The sequence below is a fragment of the Tauraco erythrolophus genome, chromosome 2 (assembly GCF_009769465.1).
Source record: "Tauraco erythrolophus isolate bTauEry1 chromosome 2, bTauEry1.pri, whole genome shotgun sequence".
Lineage (NCBI taxonomy): Eukaryota > Metazoa > Chordata > Aves > Musophagiformes > Musophagidae > Tauraco > Tauraco erythrolophus.
The window spans coordinates 54,247,141-54,271,823 of record NC_141466.1 but is presented as its reverse complement, the minus strand read 5'-3'; the positions used below and the strand labels follow the sequence as shown (position 1 = coordinate 54,271,823).

The following is a 24,683-nucleotide window of genomic DNA, read 5'->3' as shown; positions in this document are numbered from 1 at the left end:
CAGAAAAAACCTTTGAAAACAGCCAGTGTATCCTCTCAGCTCAGAAACCAGAATGGGAACTGACCTCTGTAGTAAACAGTCAGGAACATAACCCTCTAACCAGTCCCACAAAAACAAACACACAAAAGAAAACTGAAATAAAATTATCTCATCAAGTTTAAGCAGCTCAAAGTTATTCATCTCAGACTGTAATTTTACAGTGGCTTTAGTGGTTCTTCTGATGGTCTGCTAAATGAGCACATCTAAAAGGATCCTACAAGCTCCAGTGTCAGTCCTTGGGAAGGGAAGAACCAAATGATTTTCAGAGGAAAGGCCCATACCAGCCTCCAGTCAAAATGACTTGGGCTGTCGGGAAACCAGCCCCATGCTCCTTCAACATCATTGGACTGAAACGATGAGCAGTTCATCTCATCTCATTCCTCTTAGACACGAAACCTAGAGACAAGCCTAAATCTCACAGAACTGTGAGATAATCACCCTCTGGAGGTAACTGCTTCTTTCCATTGAATGTAATGGGAGACTTTGCTGTCTGTCTAATTTGTAGACATCCAGTCTGAGTGAGAGAAAAAACTGCGAAAATAAGGATGAGAAATTCAGTTTTGAGCTCCTTATCACAGCACTGTGAAAGGAATGAATGAATAACTGCAGAGCAATAGAAATGAAGCACATCAAATGTAAATACTGGGAAACTATATGTACGTATGTAAGAGGGAGAGAGACAAAAAGATTTTGAAGAAATAAGGCTGTCTGGCAAATCTCTATTTCTTTTAAACACATTTGCACAGTTGCTACCTATATCCCAGTCCCCAGACTAAAGTGGGATGGGAACTTGCTGGGTTACTGCAAGGTTTTGTTGCTTTTTATCTGACCACCGCTAGATTGATCACTGCTTTTTTGATGCAGCTTCCTTTGTTGCTTTTTAGAATCAGAAGTTTCTCCAAGATACTTAAGGATTTGCCTGTTTGGTAGAATGAAAGTAAAAGAAAGAAGACACTGAATAGTATAAAACAAGTGACTTTGTTCTTGCCTTTTGGGTCCATTTCTTAACTGGTCTTAGCATTTGATTCTAACACTGAATACAACAAAATGCTCTTAGAAAGCAAAGATGGGAAAATCAGGGTCAGAAACTTTGCAAAGGTGATATGTAGCCACATTTTACTGGAAAGATATCAGGAACCTACCACCAGGGCCGGAATAGGCTGGGATCTAAAAGCCGTCTCCCACAGGAGGCAGCAGTTCCCAGCTCTGCCACCTCAGGGGTTTGAACCTCCTATCAACGGCACATTGGCTGAGAAGCAGTGCCTCTGACTTCCACCAGCTTCCGATCAGCATGTTTAACCTCAAATTTGGGCAGGAAAAATACTGACTGGCACAACACCCTTGAAAGGGTGACAGTCCCTGATTTCAGTCCACCTTCTGCCAAGGTCAAATTCTTCTCAATTTCCAAACTCATTTCATTGGGTTTTATCCCCTGTGGTTGAGAAGAGTTTCTTGTGGACACCTTTGGAACCGCTTCATCATTCTTTATATCGACATGGCTCTTAATATATGTTAAGAGATGAGACGCTAAAATTACAGTATCACAAAGTTTCGTTCTTGAACTCGCCCTATATGAAGATGTAAAGTGTCCCCTCTTTGGGTGACCCTGACTGGAGTGCTGAAAGAAGGTAAGTCTACTTGTGCTTGGCCAGGTGGGAGTGCTGCTGCCACCAAGGGAATGTGTCCTGCCAGCAGTCATGGCTTGAGTAGATTTGCATAGTGGCTGCAAAGTAATCCCGATACACACTTTTCTACACAGATAGTTTATCAAACACAGTAAGAATAGTCTTTTACACAAGTATTCTATGAAATCAATTTATGTACAGTTTATTGCACCAACATTTTACACCTGTTCTATTTGCATTTGGTGTTTTTTCTCCTTTTGTTTGTTTTTGCATGGTGTTGGGTTTTTCTAATTACACTGCTGTTTGTTTCCCTTTTTGATTAAATACAGTGTCCTCTTGTATTCTACTGGGCACCTCTCCCCTGACTCTTTGTCTGAGCTTTTGTCCTTGCCCCCACTATGAATCTGCTCTGCCAAGTTTTCAGCTGACATAACATTGCTCATATCCAGGAAGTTACTGGGCTCCTACTGCTTTCCTGCTCCTGCTTAACTACGGATTAAACACATAGACTCTCTTCAGCTGCCTGCAAGGTCTCACTGCTTGGCTAACTGGGACTGCATTTTTCAGAAGTGGCAATTTAGGAGCATGCTCCTAGGAGAGAGAGGTTACTGGTACACATCAGCCCTTTTGATCACTGCTTGCTTGCCAGTCCAGATGGAAAAAACCTGGGCCTCATTATCTCCATGCACAAAAGAAATAGAGTAATTTAAAACAATATCCAAAATAAATGGCAATAGTAATTTGTGGAACTGTCTGAAAACATGCTAGAGCAATACAGATGCTATAAATCCTCTAGTATCATCTGTGGCTGTAAACAAGGCTGGCTACAGGCAGTATAGATACACAACACAGAAAGAGAGTCACAGCTAAAGCACTGCTCCTCAGAGTAATTGAGGACTGGTAAGTCTGTTTGCTTCCTTGTCTCTTACTCATTCTCTGTTAGTCTCCCAGGTTTCTTCAGGAAGCTGATCCTAAAAGTGGTATCACACCAGAATATCTCTATCCTCCATCTTGGGGAAGAGTCTACACCACTCAAATATTTCTGTTGAAGAACTCAGTGAGTAACTTTCCTTCTTCATAACACAGCTAATAGAGTCTTTGTTCATCTCTTCGATGCTCCATATGTGGAGACAAGAGGAATCAGGAAAGATGCCTGGACTTCTCTCATACATCTGGTAAATTATTCAATTCTCCAACACTGCCTGGAGGACGTGTCAATGTGTTGCTCAGTGCTTGTTGCTACATTTCCCACATGTTCTTCCTCAGTTGTTGCAATGAGCTCTTGTTCTGACATAGAAATTAGTCACAATAATTAGCATTATCTTCTGAAACTTTCACTATCATCAGCACATCTTGTGCAACAACTCCTAGAAACTGTGTTGAGACCACAGAGGCAAGTAAGGGTGGAGAGACTTACAGTCAAAGTGCCCTTCAAGTAGCTCTAACTGTTGAGAGATTATCAGCTTAGTACAAGGTCTTCTCCTGCATTCTTCATTTAGTCAAGAACTAAATGCACGGTAACATCTGAATATAGACTTTTTTTTTTTTCCCCCTCAGATGAATATAGCTTTCCATTCTAATAAAAATTAGTATTTCTCCTTCCATTTAAAAAGAAAGAGAACATCCTGTTTAGTCAATGATAGGTTGTTTGTGGCTACCTGATACCTGAAACATGTAATTCAGGACCAACTTGGCATAAAGGAAATAAGCTGCATGCAAAAAATTTCCTATAAACAAAAGAATAAAAAAGCAACACCTTCTTAGATTTATTATTTATTCAGAAATCCTACTTTTGGAACTTGTGTTGAATCTCAGTTTTGGTTTGTTTGGTTTAGTTTTTTTGAAACATATTGATTCTTATTTTCATAATGAATGAAAACTTGCAGCTATGGATACTTATGGTTCAAATGCCAATAGATGGACATAAAGAATCCACAACTTCCTTCTCTTTATGATTAAAGCCTTTACACCTCTCATGATTTTTGGGAAGCTTGCCTATAAATAGGTGGCTCATTTGTCATATGAGGGGTACTTCAGTGTTACACAGAACAGAGGCTGTGGGAATCCACTGCAGGGAAATCTCAGTCTTCGCAAGATCTCCTGCCAGCTGTGGTCCTTTCACAGGATGCACGGCACGTCCGAGGGTGGAACTGCACAATAGCCTTGCTGGTACAGATTTGCAGAGCTGGCTTTCCAGGTGTAAGAATGCTATCTAATGGCTAGAAATTTGAATTTAGTGCTTTGTATCTAAAAATGTATGCAATATATGACTCTTTAGCAATGCAGAGCAGAAGACAAGAATTTGGGACTTTGTATTTGAATGAGCAAGTGAAACACCTGTTAGGCTGGAAAGCCTAATTGAATTTTCATTGAATTCTCTCTGTGTACCATCAAAGTGTCTTTAAGGTTAAAGCATCATCATCTCAAGGCAGGTACTGAACATTTCTCAGATGAAACACATTCTCATATCTGATTACTAAGCCTATAAATAAAATCTTTTTAGAGAAATTAACAGCAATGTTTGTTGAGATGTTCCTATTAAAAAGAACATGCTTTGTTTTACTCATGAAGTTTACTAAGTTTAGCAAGATCTGTTTCTTTTAATCACTTCCTTTTTCTGCTTTTCCCTTTGAATCCTCTTTTGTCTGATATCTTTATATTAATTCAAAGTTATGATTTTCATTGGCAGCTTGCTACATACTCAAACTAGTGACCACGAGGTTTATTTACCGAAGAAAGAAAAATCCTTAGTAGCAAAGAGCACCTTTGATGTTGTTTTGGCATAAATAAAATCACAAGACCAGGCTAAACCAAGCATATAAGTAGAGGCCATCTTGCCTGGATTATAATTAATTTTGAATTCTTCCTGTTGCCATGACACCATGCATGAAAAGAAATAAGCCATGCATTGTGCAGTGCTCAAGAGCTTGTTGGAATTTTGGGGTTTGTTTCTTATGTTTAACATAGCAAGAAAATTCCATTTGAGTGAAGCAAAAGCCAGCAGGAGCACCAGAGAGGTTTTCCTCCCTGTGGAGTGGGAGAGGAGCCGGTGCCAGATATCTTTTGAAATCACGCGCATTGAAGGAAATAGTAATAATGATTCAGAGATGTTTGCTTAAATTGCCTGACTCTACTCCTGGTAAATCAAGTGATTATTGCCTTTTCTAATCTTTGTGGACTACCCTCATTTAATATTCCTCTACAGCCACCCCCTCCCAGCTGCTCTAAGGGCAGCGATTAGCCAGAGCACAGCACAGAACCCACACACCCATGGCACAAAGCTTCTGTTGAGTCTTCAGTAGCTCTTCAAAGAGGGCCAGTTCTTCAGGGTGGAAATACCTGTTTTATACAAAGGACATACAGAACACCGTAGGAAATAATGTGTTTTGCTTTTGGACCTCATGTTCTGACTGCTTTTATGGCCTTTAAAGCGATTACAATGTTTTCCTGTAAACAGAAAAGCTTTTCCTTTCCTTACCAATGTGTTGAGTGCTGCTTGTATCCAGGAGCTTTCACAGTTTGTAGTGTTTCACATGTGGTTGTTGAACACTCAGAAACTTAAAGCTCTATAAAACCCTTCCTTTGGTGTATTGTTAGTAGTGTTAGTGGCAAATTCCACCTGATGATGCCTCCCGACTGAGACCAATAACTGTTGCTTGAAGAGGACACCAGGAACCACCACCACCATCTCTGAGGGCTGCTGTCCACCGTGTTTGGAGATGAGCAGAGACAATCACAAGCATTTCTTACCAAGCGCTCCACGGTGCTGTGAGTGACAGCAGAGGGGCAGGCAGGCAGCTGCCAGCTGCCCTGCTGGCATTGAATAGCAGCTAGAGCTCCTCTGCAAGCTTCGTGTTCGTGTTGGAGTAAGGAAAGTCATAGATCATCCAGCCAAAAGAAGCATTACAGCCTTATGGAGCTGTGCTGACAGGCTGCACGTTTGAGGCTGCCATCAAAAACTTTAAAGACCTTAAGTACTGAGTGTCCCAAAGGGTCATTAAGGTATCCTGTGATTTAAAGCAGATGTTGATGGCACCTCAGGCATTTCTCAGTTTCCTTTGCCTGGCAGCCACAGCCTCTGGCCAGACCCTGTGGCTCAGAAGGGGTTTTCTCAGGCACAACAGTGAAAGTTATCAAAGGGAGATCATTGCACTCTACAGAACTCTTTGGGTTTCAAGAGAGCCCTAGGATGTCTCTAAAAGGACCAAGGATACTGTTTTAAAAGTTGCTGGTGAGAGTGATGGCACTAAACACCAAAGTTACATCTCCGTCACCGCATAGGTGGAGGTGACAGAGGGAAAGGTGCTCTTTCTCAGGGCCTCCCCCTTCTGCTGCTCTCGATCTCTCTGCTTTCTATTTTCTACTATGGGAAGCAGCATGATGGCCCCTATAGACATGCATCTTCCAAAGACTCTTCTTCAACATGCGATGTTGCTCTGCACCTAGAAACCATACCCTGCTGCTGAGAAGTCAGGAGTTACAAGCAGCACCGAAAGGCTGGAGCCATCATGCACTGAGAAGGTCCTCAGTCTGTAGCCACCTGACCAGTGCTGAAGCCAGGGGAAATCTGCTGAACAATGTGCTGTGATATGATGGGAGCAAAGTGCTAGCAGATTGGTAAAACACACTGTACTATCCCAGTCCTTTAATTGCACCGTTTTACATAAGATAATTGCGAGGTCCTGAGAAGAAAAATGGATCCAGATGAAAAACATGCTCCAAACACATCCCTAGCAGGCTGTAACTGGCATGAACCAGAAGTTTCCCAGGAGTCCCTGGAAGTTTGGCGGGGAGACGATGGCAGCCAGGACAGCAGCACATTATATTTTCTTTAAAAGCTAGAGTTTGTGTTAGTGTTGGCAGGATCCTGAAACATACCTCTAGGCAAAAAAAACCCAACACCCACCCTACAAGAAACTAACTTTTCACTTTGCTTTACTCAGATGCACTTGGGGGGTGAGGGGAAGGATGACACATGAACACTAGAACATATATAAATAGAATGAGGTAAAGGGAGGACTCACAGCAACCCCCCATTGCAGCTTGCCTCCCCTGCCAAACATGCTGACTGCTAAACGGATGGTTAGAGTTATTGTTTGGACAGTTGCATTGTTTCTGTTGAACATCTGTATCGAGGAACTCAAATACGACAGCAGGCGTGGGTAGGAAGGGAGAAGAGAATAATTTGGCCAGTTACAACATCCGTCAACTATGAAATATAGAGAAGATGCAACAGTATTAGCCAATACTCAATCTGTTTTGAACCAACTGATTTTTAGTGTTCCTCCTTATTTCTCTCAGTGTGATTAATCAATACTCTCTGCACACGGCATTTTGAAAGAGACCTCTGGTTTGCACCTGTCATTTTACATTTGCAGATCGAAACATCTCTATGCTTATATCAATTTTCTGAAAGTTCAAATACTTAGGCTTTTTCACTTTCAGAAAAGGTTTATATACTCTCAGAGAACAGGAGCAATAACATATGTTAATATCCAGAGACCAGAACAGCCCCAGCAGCATGTGGGCTCATCATAACATGGTTATTTTTAGCCATGATATCATTACAATTAACTCTGTGGAGGTTCTGAAACATAAGACTTTAAAAGCTTGAGATAGAAATCTTGTTAATATGGATTTCTGTGCAAGATTCTCCAAGCAAGCCGGTGCCGGGTGCCTGCAGATGAAGCGTTCAGAGGCTGCACCCTGCTGGCTCCCAGCAGCACCGCTTACCACAAGGGCTTAAAATATCCTTATTTATATACATTTCTAATGCATGAAGAAAGGTCTACCCGTATTCCAAGTCAGGTATCCCTCACTCAACCTATACTCATCATTGATGTTCCACAAGACTTCAACAAAACAAGTATGCTAATGATCACTGAGGCATGAAAATAAAGAAAGGCTGCATTATGCTCCTCTGCCAAGGCAGTTTTAAAATGAGATTTTGCACAGTATCTCCTGTGTTTTTCCTGTGGGTAACGCCACAAAATGACAGTTTCATTCTCAAAATACAATGAGACCTCAGGATTTTGAGGCAGGGCAGCTCAAGCATTTCTGCCACCCGCCAAAACCCAAAGCATTATCTCAAGGGAGCGAAAAGAAAAAATGAAATGTATTCTTGTTTGAAATCATTCTCAAGAATAAAACACGGCAGTGTAGATCTCAGGAATGACTGAGCCCACAGACTTTAATTTGACTGGTATGAGCAGGTCAGGCCTACAGAAACTGCTAAATTAGCATGTTCTGTTCACTCTCTTTTAATGATACACAACTTTTTTTCTCTTATAGTTCACAGCGAAATCAGTTTCCTGGATTCTGTCACATAAAACAGATCATGTCAATTGAAGCAAATCACTGGCACAGAAAACCCTGTCAGAAAAACACAGTTCTCTGTCACAGGTGCTTTCTTATGCAAGAAGATGAGCTTGTTGCTCACCTAAAACGAAAATCCGAACTCACCAAAAACTAATGGAAACACTGATCTATTTTAGCAGGCTCTGAGCATCCAATTCATAGCATACATGTATTACCACTTACTCAAGCTTACGGACAGTCGGTTTTACTTTTCCAGCAACTTAGAGGGGAAAAAAAGGCAGGTGTTTTGAAGAAGGAAGTGATTTAATTCTATTCCTAATACACTTTCTTCCATGTAAAGCTACAAAAAATATCCCAGAACCTTTATTGATTGCCCATATTTAATATGGGCAATCTGCATTGCTCCAGGATCAGATTTCTTGCTCTACAAAATTGCGCAGAACAATTTCTTCTTCCCGTAGAGAGAGAGATATATATATATAAGCTACACGGACTAGAAGCCACATTTGACATTTAAAGACATGCTTCGCATAAAAATAAACCACCACACATCAGCTAGACACACATACTTATACTCAGATTTTAGAAAATGGCATTGAGTTAGGACACCTAGAATGTACCCTCAGGGGCGCTCTTCTTTGGCACCTAGGTTTAAATTCAGCATTTATATGCTGATTATGTGTTCATTTCATATTTGGCTTAAAAAAAAAAGGCGACCAAGGAACACCAGGAATAAATTATGTTAACACATACAGGTTGACATGGTGCTCTTCTATGCACGCACTGCAGAAGAACTGGACCATTCAGTCTTTCTAGTGTGTTTTCATTACTTGCCACATGTGAGTTCGTTCACATGATTTACAGCATCTAAACATTTTGTATACATGTCATATACGTGTTAAGTTATAGCCATCGCACACACAGACACACACACATTCATCTCGAAACACCGTATGGGAGGAGAGTAACCTGGTTCTAATTTGTGCCACCAAGCTCTGCCCTGGTACCTGACAGGAGCACTTGTGACAAGGCACTTTATGGCCATTTCACTCTTAGTCGTGTAAAAGTGACATGTCTGTACAGTAGCAGTTGCCTAGACTTCTTCTGTCATCAAAGTGGGTGGGGGAAAAAAACACACCTGAGAAGCACCTTGAGACAGCTCCCTAAGCTGTCTAGACAACCATCTTAGTAAGTAGCATAAGATGGGAAGTGTCCCAAAGACACAGGAGATGGGTCTTTGCATTGACTACCATCAATTAAGGCTAAACACCTGAATGTTAAGATAAACCTCATATTTAAGTGAATGAACACTGAATCTTGGTTCCTAGAGTGTGCAGCCTGGGCAGCAAAAGCTTCCCTGTACAAAATAGTCTTTTCTCCCTTTTTACTTTCAAAAATCAACAAAAGTTTCATCCTTAGTTTCTTCATATCCTGTATAAAATAAGACTCTTGATAGAGACGCACTGCTAACAGGCAAGTATCCATAGCATAAAATCCCCTGAGAAACATCCTAGATGGTCTCCAATAAAAACAAAACAAAAAACCCACCATGCTTTGTGGATGCACTGTGCTTGCAGGTTGGCAGTGGCCATCTCTAGCACTACCCCTATATGTGTGTGTACATGATTCGACATCTACAGTCACATCTCTATTAGTCCCATTAGAACTAGCACTATGGTTTTGTGTTGTGGGATTCAGTTGTCTCAATCTTTCAGTTCTTAGAGGACAGTTACTGACATGATTTTGACCTCAACTCTCCCATCCAGTGCCCAGGTACAGTTCAGGAGTTATTCTGGGGCTGAGGCCACTCCTAACAGAATTTAATACTATGGATATGGGTCACCTCTGGTCACTGAACGCTCCTGGACACTATTTAGTAGAACATACATGGGTTAGAAGTTTGCCATTGAAGAATTCGACTTAAATGCTCTAATTTTGTACAGTTGAGACTCTGAAGTCTGTGACTCCACTTGGAGTTTCTGCAGTACTTTATTCTCTGATTACAGACCTGTTGTGCAGAAGCCCAGTCACACAGCTGACGGCACTGGGTAATAAAATCCTTCTACAGCAAGGTAAGCTGAACCTGGTAGAGAGACTGAGGAAACGCCCAGGGGCTAAATGTTACTAAACTACAAGGTAATTGCACATGACTGAGAAATAACCCTCCTCTTACCTAAAAGAAAACTGCAAAGCAAAACATACCCTAATTGGAAGCAACTGACTGTGGGAGCAGAGGAAGAAAGTAGAAACATTGCTTTGTTAGTACCTACTCCTAGAACAGGTCAAAACCCCTTGTGGCATTTATAGACAATTTTCTGCCCAATGAACTGAACAAAATATCTAAACTGATTTTTCCCTTATGGAGAAAAATTATTACGCACCATGAAAATGAAAGAAAGGAATGACTGAGTAGCAGCTATTATGTGGCCTTGATTTTTCTTAAATTGTGGGGTACAAAGCACATACATGCACACTAATTATGTACACCTTTTTTTTAAAAAAAAAAAATTGCGCCTGTGCTTTTTTTATGGGTATAGACAAATTGTATCCCTAACAAGTGAGAAGGAAACTGTGGGGACTGAAGGAAAGACTGCAACTGCAGTTCGGGCAAAATGCAAAGTGCCGGCTGATGGATGGAGTCAAGAACAGGAGAGCCAATTCCCACTGTCAAAGAGAGTTAAGTATGCTCTGTTGTACAGGAGATTGGGCTTTGCCTTTACAAGTTTGACCGCCACAACACCAAACCAAGGGGAGTACACGCCACTCACTGTGGAAAGATCTGTTACAGCCACCTCCACCAGACCTAAATCTGTGGTGCAATACACACATCTCACAGCGATCCCTGGAGCAGCACGTTCACCCAGCTAGAGCATACACCAATGCCTGCAACAGGAGCTGGACCGCAGACCCAGCTCTGGGTCAAATTAACTCTAGAGATAACCAGATTCACTTTTGGATAAGCTGTGAGACGATGAGTCTGAAACCACAGTTATGGTCAGAGGTGAGGCAGCAGGTCTCCAGGCCACAGGCTGTGCTGGCTCTGAAGGATGGAGAGGCAGGTAAGCACAAGAAGTCCTACCATAACAAAAACACTTTCCTTTCGTGAACATAGAGCACTGAGAAGTTACTAGGAAGAATCACAAGAGACACATTAATTTAAAATATCTATTGAAATTACAAATTAAACTCTTCAATATGATTCAAAGTACAAAACACAACATTAAAAGGCATTCAACAGCTCTTTTTATACATCACAGTGTTAGTGGCACAAAATGTACTTACATTTCAAATACATCAACAGAACTATTTTTACACTGGTCAAATACATTATTTATACATACGCATGGCTCCTTCATGCTTATCCCTATACAAGTTTAAAATACATCCATGATAAAACAATTAAGAAAGGTTCAGTTATGTACCACGTACCTGTACCTAATGTTCCTGGAATTCTTATAAGAGAGATATACAAATCAAAGCGATAATGAAGACCACAGGGCTCTAAACACAAACAGCATGCCTTATTTAGTATAAGTGCATTAGCAATTAAGCACTGACGCAGGCTTTTTGATGTCTTTAGTATCACTGTCATCAACAACGGCATTCTACCTGCTTTCCTCAGGACTTTAGATTATGCATGTGAAACGTACAAACTTTGTTTTTTTTAAAAAAACAAGCCTGCACAAAGTTTTATGCATGCTGCACCTCTCTGAGATGAGAACAGCCTGTGTTAAATACATTCATTCCTAAACAGTAAAAGACCTACAGGTGAAATGGACAAAATTCATTTTTATTTTCCTGCCCACAACAATTTTAAATCAAAAGCACTTAATCTTTTTCTGATCTATGAATATTTTATCTGGTCAGCTCCATAAACAATAGAGCTTTTCACTAATTTTGATTGTGTTCCCTGCATGTCAGCAGATCGACTGTAAACTAAGAGTTGATCCAGTCGGCTCTTATTTGGGATTTTGTCTAAAATTCATAAGCTGGAGTATTTGAGGAAAGATCATGCTGCTTGGTATGTGGGGGAAAGCATTCCAAATTCTTGGCATGCTAAAGTCAGTAGTAGGAGGTTTCAGGATTAATGCCAACATGAATAAAATTGAAATATTAACATAAAACTACAGTAAGCATTTATATATAATCCTTCATCATAGAATCTTGAAGAGCCTCAAAACCAATGAGTTTGCCCTCACAGCCCTCCTGTGAGGTAGGTAAACACTGGTCCATCCATTTAAAAGATGGTTAAATTGAGATGAAAGGAGATAAGTGACTTGTCCAACGTCATGTGGGGAAAACCCAATGCTACTGCCACTGAAGTGGGTGCAGGCTATGCTGCTGGTCTCTCTCAGGACTGACTTCAGCCCAACTAATGGATGGTAAGTCTAGGAAGATGCAAAGCCTCTGGAGTCTGGACTCCACACTCAGTCCCATGCTTGCTAGACAGGACACCACCCCAACAGAACATGCAAATGATATACTGTTACAAACTCCATTAAAAACAGCATTTAAGACAATGCAAAAAACCCTAAATAATAGCATAACCATAAAACTGCAACAGAAATCATGCAGTGAATCTTATTTTTCCCATGAAAAGCTACAAAGACAAAGCTGTTGTAATAGAATTTCATCTGAAAAGCAGCAGAGACAAACATTTGCTTTTCCATGGCAAGGGATTTAAATGTCAGAGTTTAAAATAATGTATTTACAATTCCATTTCAGGGTATTAAATGTCACACTATCAACATAAGCTGTAACATAAAAATGCTCTAACTCAATACATCACTGCCAGAAGTTGCTGCTTTGGAAACAAAACAGCATTAAAAAAATAATAGTAAAAAAAAAAAAATCCCCGAGAAGAATACAGATGCAAAGACATTTAGCAAACTTGAAAGGATTAGGTATTTGGTAAATATATGTAGGCATAAAGTCTATCCCAACAGCCAGGATGTGAAGCAAGAGATATGTCACAAAAACACCCAGTAGCAATTCAAGTATGTTGAGATCGGAGACAGAGATATGCTGACAGAAGCGCACAGTTTGCTGATTATATATAAGGTTACCTGCGAGCATCAATTACAAACTATCATTTTAAAACGTCTGTATTTGTAAAGGACTTCTTTTTCTTTCAAATCTGGAAATGCATTAATTTTGACATTGATTATTAACTGGCCACACAGTACCATGGAAAACTCAAGTTTCACTATATTGCCACATCAAGGCAGTCTCTAAGAAAGGCACAAGGAAAATAAAACCTCATACCAGGACGCTGCAGAACTGTTAACAGGCTACTGCACCTCCACTGTTTACTATCATCTCAGTAGTAGAGCTGGTCATTAAAGCCACTGCCCCACACAACAAAATCCCTTAGCATTCCCGGTTTGAAAATTAACAACCATGAAATCTTTATGTCCTTTTGTCCAGCTTTTTTTTTCTCCAATTCAATAGAACAACAGGGCCAAGGATGAAAGGACGTAGTTCAAGCTTACCTGTAGGAAGCTGTCCTTCACAGAAGGCTTTCCATTACTTCTGCACACTGAAGCTGTGACTACGACAACCCAGGTGCTCAGGTTAGAGCACCCCTGGGGAGATGGACTGAGCTGCTGTCAGAGCCAGAACGAGATAACCACTTCACTGCCTGCTGAACTCAGCAGTGCTTCACACACCCCTCGGGGCTGGCAAACACTGAATGCACTACCCAGACTTCCCCTACAGTTATTTTGGAACAACTAAACAACTTTTAATAACAAAGATAGCTAAAATACTAAAAATACTGTGATAAAAAGAGATCTGAACTGTGCATTGCCATAAACAATCTGAAGATAATCACAAGGAGTTCAGACTTGCTGGAAACCAGCTATCCTTGTTCTTCACACTATCATGGCTGAACTCATTAAAAGCCAGTCAAATAAGTGAATTCCTGATAACCTGTTCTGGAGCTAAACTCTGTGGTTTGATACAGTTTGAATTTGGATGCCATTAAACTTGGAAGAAGGGGGAGGAGAAGAAATTCAAAAGCAGTTTTAGAAAAAGACAGTGGCCCTTTTTCAAAATTGTACCCTCCAGTCTTTTTATTTAACAGATAGACAGTATAAAACAAAAGATAATAAAGACAGGAGCCATTTCTTATGCTTCAGCTATGAGAACATATTCCCAGCCTGTGACAGAAAGTTGCATTTAAGGGTCTTAATACATCTTCAGCACAAAGTTATCCTGGCTTCAACATATTCATCCATCTCAGTACATTGATAATGCACAGAAATAAATGATGACAAAAAAAACGTAGTCAAACTTCAGTCCACAAACCAGTCAAAAGAATGTTTTCCTTCAGTACTATACAGACACACACATTGGTTCAGATGCTTCATATTTGATGTCAAGAAGTTATTAGTCAAATTCTTGTAGGCTTTAAAATCAGAGCAAAATGATTTTCAGCAAAATATTTCTAAAGAGAAACTACAATGATTAATACTGTTGACTAGCACACTTTACTACCCTGGAAATACAGCACTATGAATTCTGCAAAACTACCAAATCAAGTCAAGTGATTATTTTTCAAAGGAAAACTTGTTTTGTCACAGTATTGTTATTAACATCATACACCATATATCATACGATATTAACTCTGAAAATGAGCTAAGTAGTTTAAATGTAAAGTACAACTTTCACAAATATCCTAGGCATTTTTATTATTGACTACAGGGATAACCCTGATGTATTTTTATACTTAAAAGGAAAGATTCATTGATAACCCAAGAGTCTGCTAAATAGTAAAGTTAGTCCTGTATTATTCAGTAATTGCCCTAAAGACAGAAGCAAGCTATTCTTGAACTTCCAAAATATTTCAATAGCCCAGCTATTTACACATTTGGTTTAAATAGGATTATATATATTTCTCTATATATAAAAAGATTAAGATACCTGGATTAGAAGTTACATAGCCCTGTAAGTGTAGCAGAACCCTAAACAACAGCAAAAAATAACAATTCAGAAAAACACTAGTGGTTCAGCGGTAATCAATACCATTCAATGCATTTTTTAAAAGAACCTTGATTAGATAGCAGGTTTGTGTCACCGCTCAACCTTACAGCTTCGTCAATTCATTTTTAAAATGTAGTTTTCAATCAAACAAATTTCTTATAAGACTTCAAAAAATTCCTGGAAGGTAACAGGACCAACTTTGTCCCTCTAACCCTCCTCAAATTTCAAGAAAGGCATAAGATGGCCTATATGCACCTTATTGACTTTGTTATTCTTGGAAAAATAGGTACTAAAAAGGATGTTTTGATGGCTTTAACAAAAACAGGTGTGTAATAAACATGGTAATGTCATACTAAGTTGACTATCAGATTTAAATGATAGGCAACTTAAATATATACAAGACACCTAATTTTGAAGTGAACAGATATGCAGAATGTTTAGATTTGTATGTATTTTCAGCTTGTTTTGCTGATGTCTTTCAGCACAGCTCCCAGTCCATCAGCAGGGCAACAGAAAATTTTTGCATTATTTTTAGCAGTGTCATCTCTTCAGTTCAGATAGTTTCCCAGGTCCATGATCTCCCTTTAGCACCAAACTCACCTTCCATTACCCTCTTTGTCTATTATCAATTGATCTATGCAACAGTAGTAACAAGAGCTCCTGGAACCAAGACTGTGCGTCAACGAGAAGCAGAACAGGGCAAGTAAGGCTACAGCAATGTAAGTGCAAGAGGGAAACATCAACGGCAACAATAAAATCATAACACATGTTGTGATGAGTCCAATCTTCTCTCAGTCTAGGTAGGTAGAGGGTCATCATCTCCTTTATTACATTTGCACTTGCAGCACAGAACAAACGGTGTAGCAAGCAGAAGAAAAGGGGAGGCCACCAAAAGTAGAAGACCAAATCCTGCAAAAATTCCTACCACCTGCAAGACGAAGGAATAGCATTGCATTAGGGATAACAATTGTCTAGATTCTGTCTAGAGGACATCAGTGCACCATCAGTGTCCTTCAAAAGGATCTCAGCATATGCCATTGACCTTACCAGAACCAGGACTTCCCCCCAAGAGTCAGCTACAGTCAACTCCTGCGATCAGTAAACATGAGTGAAATCAGAGAGCAAACATTCATGTTTCATTGCTCCAGCCAGAGCTGTGCTGTGCCACACAACTCGGTTACATCACATAAAGTGACGCAGTTGGTTATTTGCCTTTCTGAGTTTCAAACAACTAGTGAAACAACTAGGTAGATATTTAGTATTTAGATTTGATCAAGAAAAAAGTATCAGAACCAAGACTACAAGAGATTCCTGCTTTCAGGTGCTCCCCTTTTTGCTGGAGAAAGCTCCAGAAAGAGCAGTCAAGGTTCAGGTTTGTTCACAGAAAATCTGGGAAGACTCTCACAAACTTCCCACCAGAAGAAATGCAAGCCTGGGAATCTCAGCCACAGCTTACAAACACTATGGACCACAGGAGGACTTTGCATATGTCAAATGGCTTTTTGCAGTCAGACCTGAGCTCAGTCTGCTGCTTCAGGGTACATGACCTAACTCTATCTAAAAGCATTTTTTTCACTCATGTTTATTGATCACCCTCTTCCCAGCATGGGCAGAGGAACACAGACCTACTCATTCTGTTACTGTGCCAAACTATTAGTTTCTGCAGAGTTTAAATTTGGAAAATTATTTAAAAAAAAAAAACCACATTCGAGTTGAGGTTCATTGCCACAGGCAACAGTAAGAGAGTAAGAGTAACGCTGCAACAATATGCCCGCAAATTATTTGAGAAAATAATTTAGATTTATTCACATGAGAGTATCTGTGAATAATTTTGAATAACGAGGGCAGGAGTGGAATGCTAATCTGCTAGCAAAACCTCACAACAGAAGACAACATGAAATTAGAGTGCAGTACTCATTATGAATTCTTCTAGCCAGGGCTAGATATGCTGCTTCAATTAGCTGGCAAATATTTAATTAGCCGAGGTATAGATGGGATGATTTACTAGTACTTTTGTTGGCCACGGGCAATTTCTCGTTCTGATTACTGTGTATTTCTTTTTGCAACCCTAGTATCCAGGGGTTTTCCAGCAGGGCTGAGGAAAGGCTGGTTGCAGGAGATGGCGCTGTGCGACCGCAGTTGCTGCTCTCACGCTGTCTCTTAGGACGCCAAATTCTTTCAGTCTTCGCTTTTGGCTGTCCACGGGCAAGGAACCCAAACTTCCTTGCCCTAACTATTTTATTTCTTGCCAAAAGCAATCTCTTTTTCAGCTTCAGAGGTGTGCACGTTTCATTACCAGTTCCTTTTTTTGGAGGTGCTGACAATCTCATGTAACTTCCATTGGGTAATCTTTGCATTTATCTGCTACAGATAAAACCCCAAAGTTTCATCTCCTTTAAAAATCATGAGCTGCAACTATTGCCATACTTCTCTGGAGACACATGCTCTCGCCTTGCAGCCCAAGCTAAGACGGCACTGGTCAGACAGAGCCAAGCTGGGAAATTAGAAATTCAGTGGACCAGATCAACTACTGGTCATTTTTATAAGATATCTATTTACACCTTCCTTTCAGCCTCAATATGCCATCAGAGAATTCATTAAGTTTCATTTTGTTTGTTGTGGGTTTTTTTTTTGTTTATTTTGGGGTGGGGTTTTTGTGGGTTTGTCTGTTTGATTGTTTGTTTTTTAAACAAAACTGCCTGCTGAGTATTACTTATTTTCCACTTGATTATGTTGCTTCTGAAGAAGTTGCTGCCCTACTCAGCATCAAGCCATCCCCTCTGGCCAAAACAAATATTTGTTTTTAAATCCACAAACAACAAACCAAAGGCTTACCTCAATTTGCCTTGGATGAATACTCAAAGAAACTTAACATAAGGAAATGGTTGCAATGTTGATTGGGCTTTAGTGGGTTTAGCAGAATTGTATCCTGCTCAGTAGAGAATTATCACTTTCTTTCTCAACAGTGACTAGAACATCAAACATGCTGTCTATCGAACATATCTGCACTAACTGCTGTGGCTAAGAACAGATTCCAAATATCAGATTAATCACCTCATATTACAGACATATCAAGAAAGCTCATGCACCCATATACTTTCTAAGATACCACTGAGCCAAGCAAAACCCAGTCCATAGCTCAGGCACCCAGGGCTGTATGTGGAGGGAGAGGGGTGCAATCCTTCTTCTTTTATACCAGTTTAGCTGTTTGTTCAGAATTGGGATTTATTCTCTAGACTTGGAATTTATGCTCAAATGGAATGAAATCTGTACTTCAAGAAAAGCCCTTCATCTCAAGCTAAGGTAGATATTTACTGGCACACAGTTAATTCAGGAACAGGTAACTCAGATACTCAGATGTCCCTGTATCTCTGAAGTGACTGTAAAGGCAGTAGATTCAACCAAGTCACACATTGGCATTTATGTTGTATCAAAATAGCACAGAGAGCTCTTTTATTACCAGCATTCATGGTCCAGAAAGACTGGATCTAGACTACTAGAGGCATCCCCATCTTCTTTGTAATTGTCAGTTTGAATCTGTGTTTGAAGCTACTGATAAACTCACTAGGTTACCTTCTACCTAGCCTACATGAATGAAACAACAGGAGTCCATAGCAGGATACTGAGCATACTCAGGCTAATTCCTTTCCAGTTCCGGATCTGGAGCTAAAGATCCCGTGCAAGATGAGTTTCCCTGTTAGTAATACAGATGGTCGCATACTAGTTTGTCTTGCACGTTTACTGAGACATATCTGGATTGGCACTTAAGTGGCTCTGCAAACGTACCCTTTCTAGTTCTCCGTGGCTTTCTGCCAAGGAGTGTCCTCTCTAGGAGAGCTAACTGTTCCTCTCCAAGCTACTCCTCTCTTTAAATCTGCTATGAAAATTATTTACCATTCAGCAAGGTGTTAAAATGAGTAAGGCAAAGGAAGGCACTAGGACAGCAGTAGACCTGTACAGAGCTTTTAAAGATCTGAGCGTTACCTGTGTTCTGTGCCAGATAACAGACGCCCTGGAGTGTCCCAGCTTATTTCGACAAGGTCCTTTGTCATAATGTATAAGGAGAAAATCATCCTACAAAATATTAAATGGAAAGGTAGGCAATAAAAAGAAGTAAAAACTGTTATAAAATACTATTTCCTGAGAACTTATAACCAGGAATTGTACAGGAAGATAAAAGCTTAGTGAGGTGGATACAGCCAGGTCCAACCATTCCGAAGTGATTTGTTTATAGTTAAGTGTCTTCACAAACAGGTTTGTTTAGCAAGTGTTACATGTCTATGATGAATCTCTTTTCCCAAAGGCTCTCAAGCTGCATTATTTAAATGCTAGTTGGAGATTAGCAAGAGGAACCAAGAAGATAAGATGCTCATTGCATGTATTTTACGCACATATACAGAAAGAGGAAAGGAAAATGAGTACTTGGTTCCTTTTATTAGTTGAAGAATAAAAGGACAATACAGATTTTTGAGAAGTTACATCCCCATCTGTCCTGCCATCCTTTGGCAAAACAGTCGGGATAGTAGGCCTAGTACCAAGGGAGCAATGCTTTTTAACTGAGCACATGAGAAGCCTATGGCTTAAGGACTTAGTAAAGCATTCAAGTGGGACAACAACAGGATCTGAATAGTCAGAGTAGCTTTCAGGAACCTAAAACATTTCCTTTGCTATTGTTAATGCTGCTATAAAATAAAACAGATGACATGGAAACAGATGTTGTGTATTTTACATGCTCTGATCCCTGGGCACAATAAGAGGCTGATTTTAAAAAAACATGAACATATGACAGCAGCAGCTTATAGATGGACAAATTCCTGGTGTTAGGAGAACATTGTATTCTTTTTCATATGTCAGATCTATTTCTTGTCCCACAGAATACAATGAATGGCAAACAAATCTGACTGCTAATCTCCTGCATAGTAATGCACCAAATCTAGAGTTTGTCTGTTAAACTTTCACAAAGAACGTTACTGTACTCATTCTGTAACTTCTTAAAGAAGGGGAACATTGAAAAGCTAGTACTAAATGAAGTACTGAAAAAAAAAAAAACAAACCACCGCAACGTCTCTCCTCCATGTTAGTTGCCATGTAAAGATTACAAACTGAATATTTTCAGAAAATTTTCTTTTTTAATAATTATTTCCTGACTCACATAGGCAAAATGCTAAGATTGCACAGGTCAGACAAGTAAAACAGCATACAAATCCTATCAAATTACCAGCATCAGCTCAGGGGGGTACTGGTCCACCAAGCTGGGCAGAAGCCAGTGAGCTACTATTTAACTGATTAATGAGACAGCTGGATGGCAAAGTAATGAAATTCTAAGCTTCTGAGAACCAGAGTGCACAGCATGTACTCACGTCAAGAGATTCCAGACAGTACCAGCAAAAGGCGTGTTTGCAGTTCTTACACATCATTTGGGCACAGCCTTCATCTCGTTCAATGTAAACTTTGCACTTTGGACAGCGTTTGATTGGAGCATCATCTTCTTCCATTTTAAAAACTGAACTGTGAAAGAAAGTGAGGAATTAGTAAGATGGTGGCCATGAAGAAAAGAACTTTTATGCACACTGTGCTAAGAAGGTAAGCCTACTTTTTTACGGGAGAAAAAAAAAAATAGATAAATTAGTAGAGATCCAGGTAATCAACTGAGTTTTGTTATTCAGGGATTTTGGCTGTATTCTACTTTTCAAACATGTTTAACAACTACAATGTCTACATAAGATTCAGGACATTTTCTTTACCACATATTTTATCAACTTTTTGTCATCTAGTGATACTAATAAATATTATACATTTTCCTCCTGAAATATATCAGATGAGCAGCAGCTAGTTCATAGTTAAATGTTTTGTATATCTAGATCATTTTCCTTTTCCGTACTTTCTTCTTTCCCAGAAAAGAAGAGGAAGCAATCCCTTGATGGCAGAACAAACCCAGACTACATTCCTTCAGACTGAGGCACCAGGGAGAGATTGCTTGTCTCTGCCCTCCTCGAGGATTCTCCCTAGGAATCTCCCTCCAAATCAGGCAACACGAGTTTTTTTTGGGCATGCCGTTCTCTTAGAGTTGACCTCTTCATCTCTAAGACTGTCCTAATGAGTAATGGTTCATGAGTTAGGGTTAGCACTGCCTCTTCTTGTCTTGCATGACTGTGCAAAACCATTGGATTTCCCCTCATATAGTGGGCACAACACAGGAACGTGAAAACACTGGAACAACATTTATCTCCCTTGAGTACCTTTCTACCATTTGCAGGCTTTATGCACACTAAAAACTAACATGTACATGAACAAATGACACTTCCTGCAGCCACTGACAGTGGGAGATACAAGAGTCACTGATGAGGAATCAACAGTTTGCTGGAAAACAGGCTTGACCCTTGGTTGATTTGCCCAACAGGAGGATAAAACGACACACTGATTAATCACACTAGGGGCAACTGTATCACAGAAAAATGCCTTGAATCCATAAACTGTATATGAAACTGCAAAAGCATGGTAGCACAAACTGCTACTGGCACATTATGCTCAAAATAATGAAAAAACAAACCTCAACTGAGTAAAAAATGAAGCATGAAATAAAAACTGAAAGCAAGCAAAACACTAAGGAAAATAGATAAAGTGTTTTACCTTGCCATGAAGTTTAGTGAGCTTCAGTTCTGGTCAAGCACACACAAAAAGCATGCGCAAAAGTTACTACATTTGACCAGGAACTCATCATGACAGCATCCTATCTAGTCATCTGTTACAGCAAAGCTTGAAAGAAAGCAAGTTATGAACAGCTAAGTCCAAAGCTGGTCAAGGCTTTAATGATACCTTGAACTGCTGTACAATCTTCGAAAAAGCCCAAGCATTAAGTGAAACACATGCACAACAGCCTTTCTTATTCACTGGCTGCAGTGTGCCACTGGCAACAGCTTGAAACAGAACTTAAGATCATTGGTCAAACATGCAACAATTAGGATAGTTGACAGAGTATCCTAAAAATCACTGTATGGTATGACATTACCAACTCTCACACTGTCCAGACTAGCAGCAGCAACGAGATCTTCTCTGAAGGGAAGCTCATGAGCTGCCTGGATATCATGTTTTTCCCACTGGGGTAAAAGGGCAGCTGACATAGGCTCAAGCAGTTCCTTTGTGCTTTGCCGGGAATGGTGGCAAGGAGCGAGGCCACAAGAGCTATTCAGTTTTGGAATACAGCATTAAAAGAACAGGAATGACTAAGTGAAGGAAACAGCTTTAAAACAAAAGATCAGGAAAATGCCTCTTTACTATCCATACTCCCATTTGTCAAAAGATGTGAGTGCTTTGTTTTTAAATACTTGATCTTTTGCAACAATTTACCTTGTTTCTCCTGGAAGAAAAGAGATTGGCATGTTCTCTTGACAGCCTTGACCTGGATGCCAATTAGATTTGCAAGCAGAGCAGAACTCAATGTCGCAGGCCTTGCACTGGACCAGCTGGGGGTCCTGTGGGCTTGATTCCTGGAGCTGGCAAACTGCCTGGCAAGTAGAGGATGGACACCAAGTCCGACATGGATCCAAAAGCACTTCTGTAAAGGGGCATAAAGGAACAAAATCTGAAGGCGGTTACAAGATCGGCCTTCCATAACAATGTACTCTAGCTGAGGTTGACTGACAGGGCTTTTGAAGACATATATTTTCAAAAGAAGCCTTTTAATTTATGCTACCCACTTAGACATAAATCCGGCTTGCTTTGCAAACAGGCACCAAACTAAAGCCCAATTTCCCGAGTTTGAATTCATTGCCCACTTTCCTTCATTCACTGAACTTAACTTGTTCTGAGACTGAGATGTTGCATTTTTCTTCAGTTGTACTTGAAGTTAAATAGAGCATATACTATGCAGGCATAACCCATCAGAAAGTGTTTTTACAGTGCTTTGCCCAGTAGGGCTCTGTTTCAAATTGGTCTCTGCCCTAATGTAACCACATGATTAACAATAGCATATTATGACTGTTATACAGTTTCATCCCCTTCTTGGAGGCAGGTTAAGTCATTTCATGTTTCAAAGCCTACTGAAGTCAATAAAAAACAACAAATTACTTCAGTGGTCTCTAGGCTGGGCCCTACCCTCAGCAAAACCTTACTGTAAGTTCTCTATGGCCACACAGTTCCATATCGTCATAGGCACCCAGACAGCTTATAATCTCATAAAAATTAACAAGGTTCATATTATCATGAACCACCTAGTAATTCTGCTCCAGATGCCATAACACAAGGTAACGGTGGCTCTGTAAAAACAGTCAGTCTACCTCCCCAGCCCCTGGAGTACTGGTAGTCAACTCAAACAGCAAAGCTCGAAATAGAAGTCACTCCCTCCCTTAGTTACACAGGAATGTAATACTTAGCAATTTTCTTTCCTTAGTTTATTCCCAGAATGTTGCAATTCTGAGAATCACCCAGGCAAGAACTGAAACAACGTTTTTTGGGTTTTGGTGTGTTGTTTTTGGTTTTTGTGATGACCAAACAATTAATGCACAATGCTACTGCATGAAAATGTGCAGAGCCAGATTCCGATTTATGAGATGGCTCTGGAATGATACCATTCCCGCAGTCTTCCAATAGGTAGTGTTACACACGTTACCTCTTTCAAACTGTAGCTTCTTGTACCTTTGCATGATTTCTGATGCAACCATGCACTCAATCTGTTAAAGGAAGGAAAAGGAAAAGACAAATTTCCAGTTAGGAACAGCAATAATCTGAGGCATTTTCAACAAATGGAGTCAAAATATTTGACCTTCAGAGAATTATTAAAAATGTATGTTGGCAACAATGGCAGCTGCAACATACAGAGCAAGATACGTTTAAACATCCTAGAAATAAAAGAAAAAATCCACAACCTATTTGCAGTAAAAGTGTACCTCATTTTCTTGCAGATGACCTCGCTTTGGGCAGGCAGCATCAGGGCAGCTGATTGCTGTTTCTAGACCTTCTTTAATCAAAAGTTCCACATACTGTTTTAGGCACTGTAAGAGAGCCAAAGACTGAGTTAACTATCCCACGAAGAATAAACCACTCCATATTTTAACAGCTTTCCTCTGAAAACCTGAAGAACTCAAACTTATTTGAAAAACCAGATGCTACTGTGTCCCTCTTACAACCATGGGTCATGCTCACAGCTTTTGTCACAGTTATACCTTTAAATAGAAAATAGCAAGTTCATTTCCTCATCAAGTAGCTCTTCCTCAGTTTAAAACATGCAGCAAATTAAAAAAAAAAACCAGTAATAGTTAAAATGACAAATCAAACTGGGAGCTAGGAGGGGGAAAAAAAACACAATAAAACACCACTAAGATAAAATTAAATTAACCACACTCCAAAAATCTTTATGTGACTAGAAACCACAACACAGCTTAGTAAGCAGAGACTACCCATAGACAGACATCTGTCAAGCATACCAGAGAGCAAAAGGGAGTGGTGTATCTTGCCTTCTATTTCTAGGAAATAGCTATCTGAACTTCATGGTTAAAGATCTATCTTTTCCATAGGAAGAAAAAAATGGGAGAACTAGGACTCCTAGAAGAACTACAGTTTCCATGGGGACTGAATAATAAATATTGGTAATACTAATACTTTCCTCTCCTAGCAACCACAGCATTTTACCCAAGTCATAACTAGAAACGTAGCATCTAACAGTAGAGTACAGCACGACTGTCGACAAAACAGAGAAGAAGGGTGGATATTTTGGACTAA

At 39.9% G+C, this 24,683-nt stretch overlaps 1 protein-coding gene across 1 annotated transcript in view; it reads right to left on the bottom strand.

Moving 5' to 3' along the window:
* Positions 1-13,703: 13,703 nt before the first annotated feature.
* The window catches only part of RNF144A (ring finger protein 144A), a 50,968-nt gene continuing 39,988 nt past the window's right edge, over positions 13,704-24,683 (bottom strand). Inside the window, exons 3-8 of the mRNA XM_086608367.1 lie at positions 23,852-23,956; positions 23,575-23,635; positions 22,314-22,521; positions 20,327-20,474; positions 18,951-19,040; positions 13,704-15,894 (exon numbers count right to left, since the gene is read on the bottom strand). Coding sequence (XP_086464493.1) covers positions 15,763-15,894; positions 18,951-19,040; positions 20,327-20,474; positions 22,314-22,521; positions 23,575-23,635; positions 23,852-23,956 — 744 coding nt within the window. The 3' untranslated portion in view covers positions 13,704-15,762. The remainder of the gene's footprint in view (positions 15,895-18,950; positions 19,041-20,326; positions 20,475-22,313; positions 22,522-23,574; positions 23,636-23,851; positions 23,957-24,683) is intronic.